The sequence below is a fragment of the Garra rufa genome, chromosome 3, assembly GCF_049309525.1.
Source record: "Garra rufa chromosome 3, GarRuf1.0, whole genome shotgun sequence".
Classification (NCBI taxonomy): domain Eukaryota; kingdom Metazoa; phylum Chordata; class Actinopteri; order Cypriniformes; family Cyprinidae; genus Garra; species Garra rufa.
In genome coordinates, this window is record NC_133363.1 from 22564703 (window position 1) to 22569938 (window position 5236).

Here is a 5236-nt window from a genome sequence, read left to right on the forward strand (position 1 = left end):
TCCTGCCCAATTGCTGCTCAAAACTAGCCCAACGTCATTTTGAGGGGTGTCCCCCAGTGAAAATCACGCTTCGGGGGAGGGGGGGGGGTCACATTCCAGGGGATAAAGATAAGATAATGTTATTGGGGTCGTTTCAACCCGCTGACATGAAAAACCAATCGCGGCAACAGAGCAAAATAATCACTGACTTGACAACACTGATGTTAGTCCAACAAACTGGAGTTATACAACACTAACTTTCCAAGAAATAAACATTTCAAAGTTTTCTGCATTGCTATGAACCTGTTTATGAGTTTAATGTACAGTTATTTTGAACATTCAAAACAATTTATACAAGATTTTTTTATTTGTTACCATTGTGGTGAACAGTGGAGCTTCTGTTTAGGTTGTCAGTAGCTGTTATACACATGCAAAAACGTGCCGCAATTGTTTGTTTTTTTTAAATTATAGAAACGCTAAACAGGTGAATCTTTTGTTACTTCACAAACAGATTTATTTAACTTATTGTCGAGAGAATAATGTGATAAAACAAATTCAGTAGAACTTCTGAGTATGCATTTCACAAGTTATGTTTTCCGTTAAATCATAAGCAGAATGTGAGCATTTCAGCCTGTCTCCATACTATGTACCCATAGCCTAACCACAAGCGCTACACTTCACCATAATGGTAACCTTTAAAAAATTGACAAACAAAAACTATTTTAAATGTGAAATATAACTGAACAACAAACTTTAATAAGTCTTTCCTTATCCACCCATTCCCCCCCAAAAAACAAAAACATTAAACAGCACTTAATTTCCACATTTAAGCTCCTGATCTAGCCCTATGCAAAGCATGCTGGGAACTAAAAATCCACTGCCCAGTTTCAGAATTTACTGAAGTTTCTGTTGGTTTTGTAGTGTTACCGTTGTGGTGAAGAGTAGAGCCTGTGGTTAGATTGAGGATGGACAGCAAAAGCACCACACTACATGTCATTTGTGTAGTTTGATTCTTTGTGTGTAAATACACATTATGAGTTTATAAGATTGCTCTGTTGGCAACTGCTTGCAAAGCAATCTCCTAATCATAAACACCAAAAACCCAATACAGCATATACTTTCTCATTGTCTCTAGTCATGGTGACTGGATGTCTTGAACGCAACACTGATTTTGTCTGCTGCCCACTTTACTGAGTGTTTGTTTATTGTGCGTGTATGTGTACTGACTTGACTTGACTTACATGGGTTAAAAGCAGAGCACAAATAGCAGTAATGGGTCACTATACTTAACCACAATTCACACCTTTTTAAAAAATTTTAGAAATGAAAGATGTAAACACCTGATATGTAAGTATTATTGCAATGATGACTTACTGCTTAACCAACCAAGTTCAGTAACTAAACCATTAGAGTCCTTATACAAATGTGGTCAGCTACAAACTTGGTCGGCTAGTTACTATTAGAACAACTGATTGAAACAATCAAGAGGCACCCCTTCTTCCTATTTGTGAAATGCTGTCCATCGATCACTCAGTAACACCAATCACATTTTGGCTCATGCAATTTACATTGCATTTGTTAAAATACACACAAATAAATATTCACCAGGTCGAGACTCTTTACAGCTGGGCTTTAATACAAAGTGTGATGCTTGCTTTCAATAATAAGCACAGCAGCTCTTACCTCAACAGAGCATATGAGTTGGTTGGAAAGGAGGAGGATGAAAAGCGGAAAGCTGAATCACCTCACACGCAAATGCTGGGAAGCATTTTGGCATAAAGGCTGGGTTAGGCCTTAGAAAGACCTTATCTCCATTGATGGAGAATTTAGTGCATGAGGAATGGACTGAGAGTGCATGCAAGTCACTGACACGTTTGGCTGATGCCAGTGCCAGGAGCAGAGCTGTCTTAAGAGACAGAAGCTTAAGAGAAATGTCTCCCAGCGGTTCAAAAGGGTATTGAGACAAGACCCCCAGCACCATGGAGAGGTCCCATTCTGGAATCACTTTTTTAGTGACTGGAAGGGAGCGGCGGGCGCCTTTCATAAATCTACGAATGAGGGGGTGTTGCCCCACTGTCGTGCCATCGAACCCAACATGACATGCGGCGATAGCCGCCAAGTAAACCTTAATAGTGGAAAAAGATCTTCCACCATCGATAAGGTCTTGCAAAAAGGTCAAAATAGCAGTGAATGAGCACTGATACGCTATCAGCTGGCGCTCATCGCACCACTGCTCAAAAACACGCCACTTGCAGTTGTAAAGAGAGCGTGTGGAGGAGGCTCTGGCATTCTGAATGGTAGCGACAACACGTGGGGGGAGCCCCAACGTGTTTAAATTTTCCCTCTCACGGGCCAGGCCCACAGAGCCACCCTGTCTGGGTGGGGATGGTAGATCTCCCCGTTCGCTTGAGACAGGAGGTCTGTGCGTAGCGGAAGTGGCCACGGCTGTGCATACAGAAGAGGAATTATCTGTGCCAGCCATGGAGATTTGGGCCATCTGGGTGCTATCAGAATGAGCGTCAGGCTCCGTTCTTTCACCCTGGCCAGAGTGGGCGCTATTAACGATAGCGGAGGAAATGCATAGAGAAGCACTTTGGGCCATGGATGGGCCAGTGCGTCCACGCCGAGGGGGGCGTCCTCGTCCCGTAGCGAGAAGAACATAGGGCACTGGGCGTTTTCGTGCGAGGCGAAGAGATCGACGGTCGCCTGACCGAATCTCCTCCACAGTAGCCCCACTATCTGAGGGTGGAGGCGCCAATCCCCATAGAGTGGGTTCCCCCTCGATAGAAGGTCTGCTCCTCTGTTCAGAACGCCTGGGACATGAGTCGCCCGTAACGACAGGAAGTGTCGCCTGCTCCATACTAACAGCCTGTGAGCTAGAGCATGGAGCTTTGAAGAGCGCATCCCCCCTTGACGGTTGATATAAGCCACGGCTGTGGTGTTGTCGCAACGCACCAGCACGTGATGCCCTTGCAGGCGGGGCAGAAAGTGATTCAGAGCTTTCCAAACCGTGAGGAGCTCCAAATAATTTATGTGGGCTGAGTGAAGTGTGTTTGGCCACACACCGTTCACTGTTCTGCCCTCCTGTGTGGCACCCCACCCTGTTAAGGAGGCATCTGTCGTCACAACTTTGCGCATCATGATTGCCCCGAGGGGAGTTCCATGAGCGTAAAACTCCACATTCCTCCAGTGGCGCAGCGCTGCAGTGCAAGCGCGCGTCACCGAGACAGAGCGGCAGAGATCGCGTAATGGGCTGAGATGAAGAGATAAAACCCACTTCATGAACGCCCTCATTCTCAGCAGGCCTAAAGGCAGGACATGGACAGCCGAAGCCATAAGACCCTGTAGTCTGAGACATGTGCGATACTGTACCCTCGCCCCTTCTCTGAAAAGCGAGAGGCATTTCAGAAGAGAGAGAGTGCGCTGTTGCGAGAGCCGTGCGCGCATTGTTATAGAGTTCAGCTCCAGCCCCAGAAAAATCACATTCTGCGAAGAAGTGAGATTGCTCTTGCTCACGTTCACTCTGAAGCCGAGCGCTGTGATGTGAGCGAGCACACGGGCAGTGCTTTGTATCGCTTCCTCTCTCGAATCGGCTAAAATCAGCCAATCGTCTATGTACGTCAGGATTCTGAGTCCCGCTGCACTCAGCGGAGCGAGTCCTGCCTCCACACACAGACAGAACGTCCTCGGGCTGAGTGAGAGCCCGAAAGGAAGAACTGTGAACTCGTAACAAACGCCTTGGTAGGCGAAACGAAGGAATTTTCTGTGTGGAGGATAGATGCTTATGTGGAAAAAGGCATCTTTCAGATCGATCACTGTAAAAAACGCAGTGTGATTTACGGATCTTAAAAGAAAGGAGTGACTCAACATTCTGAAATTGTATTTCCTGAGATGTTTGTTCAACACTCTGAGATCCAGAATAGGGCGGAGAGAACCGTCCTTCTTCGGGACTAGGAAATAACGGGAGTAAAACCCCTGACTGCTTGAGTGCGGTGGTACCACTTGCACCGCCCCCTTCTCGAGAAGAGCGGAGATTTCGTCTTTCAGAATGTGAGCGGAGCTCTCTTCCGTGTGAGAAGAGATAACTCCGTTGAAAAGAGGGGGCTTTGTGGCAAACTGAAGTCTGTACCCCTTCATTATAGTACGAATCACCCATTCGGGAGCTGACACTGACCGCCAGGCTGCGACCTGATTCATTAGAGACCCCACACAAACCGGAGAGCAGCTTTGGGCTGCTAATACGCCCGGATCGCTCATATGTGATGCAATGGCGCCCTCTAGCGGACAGACTAGAGACGGCGTGCAGGGAACCGGAGAGATGTTCTCTCGCTGAAACGAATTTATTAGATTCGTTTCTTTCAGTGTGTTCTTTGTGTTTTGTGTGTTGGGGAACACTGGGGCCGAAGCCTTTATTTGTTTGGTCTGGGGAACAATGAAAGTGCTGTGTGGTGACAGTGCTTGTGCACATTCCCTGACAACTGACCCCCTGAACGTGGGGGGATAACACATAACAGCCACTGAACACTCTGGCTGTGGAAGGTGGCCAGCCCTTCCATGGGAGAGCCTCTGTCTTTTGGACGAAGGCTCCGGGGCAGGTAGAGAGTCCATAGAGCTTGCGGCTCGCGAACGCGGGCTCTCCGGCCCCAGCTGGTGAACATCAGGCAGGCCGCTTGCGTTTCGAGTCGGAGGGGGTGGGGTTGGGGGGTTTCCCGGCCGCAGCTGCAGCAGAAGACGGCCTACCCCAGGGTTTTGCGGCGGAAGGATTGTTCTGCCGCGGAGGAGGTTTGTTACGGTGTCTCTCCCTACTCTGATGCGGGGTTCGCCCCGTAACAGGAGGGTTGGGCACACGCGCAGTGGGCAACTGGCGCGACGTACCTGTCTTCCTCGGAAGGCATAATTTGAAAGCCTCGTCCTCCTTCTTCTTATCATCACACCGCTGCTGCATCATAGCCACGGCGGGACCAAAGAGAGCCTGACCAGGCTCGACGGGGGCGCCTGCGATGCGCCTCTTCTCACTGTCGGGGAGTCCTGACAGGTTGAGCCAGAGAGCGCGCTCCCCCACCACAGAAAGCGCCATGGCGCGCCCGCTGGCTTGGACAGCCTGGCGAGCGTTACGGAGGACGAGGTCGTTAACCATAAGGATCTCCTTCCATAGGGTAGGCGAGGGCGATCCTTTGTCCAGCTGTTGCCCCAAATCATCTAGATTTTCCGCCTGGTAAGCGGAGAGAAGGGAGGACACGTTTAGCGCTCTGACTGC

At 48.8% G+C, this 5236-nt stretch overlaps 1 protein-coding gene across 1 annotated transcript; it reads right to left on the reverse strand.

Annotated features, from left to right (window-relative positions):
- Window positions 1–2310: 2310 nt before the first annotated feature.
- On the reverse strand, window positions 2311–4587 carry LOC141331520 (uncharacterized). The gene has a single exon (XM_073836579.1). The coding sequence runs from the start codon at window positions 4585–4587 to the stop codon at window positions 2311–2313; it is 2277 nt and encodes a 758-aa protein (XP_073692680.1).
- Between the last annotated feature and the right edge of the window lie 649 nt (window positions 4588–5236).

Coding starts and splice junctions, on each gene's coding strand:
- LOC141331520 (XM_073836579.1), bottom strand. CDS start 4,587: ATGGACTCTCTACCTGCCCCGGAGCCTTCGTCCAAAAGACAGAGGCTC.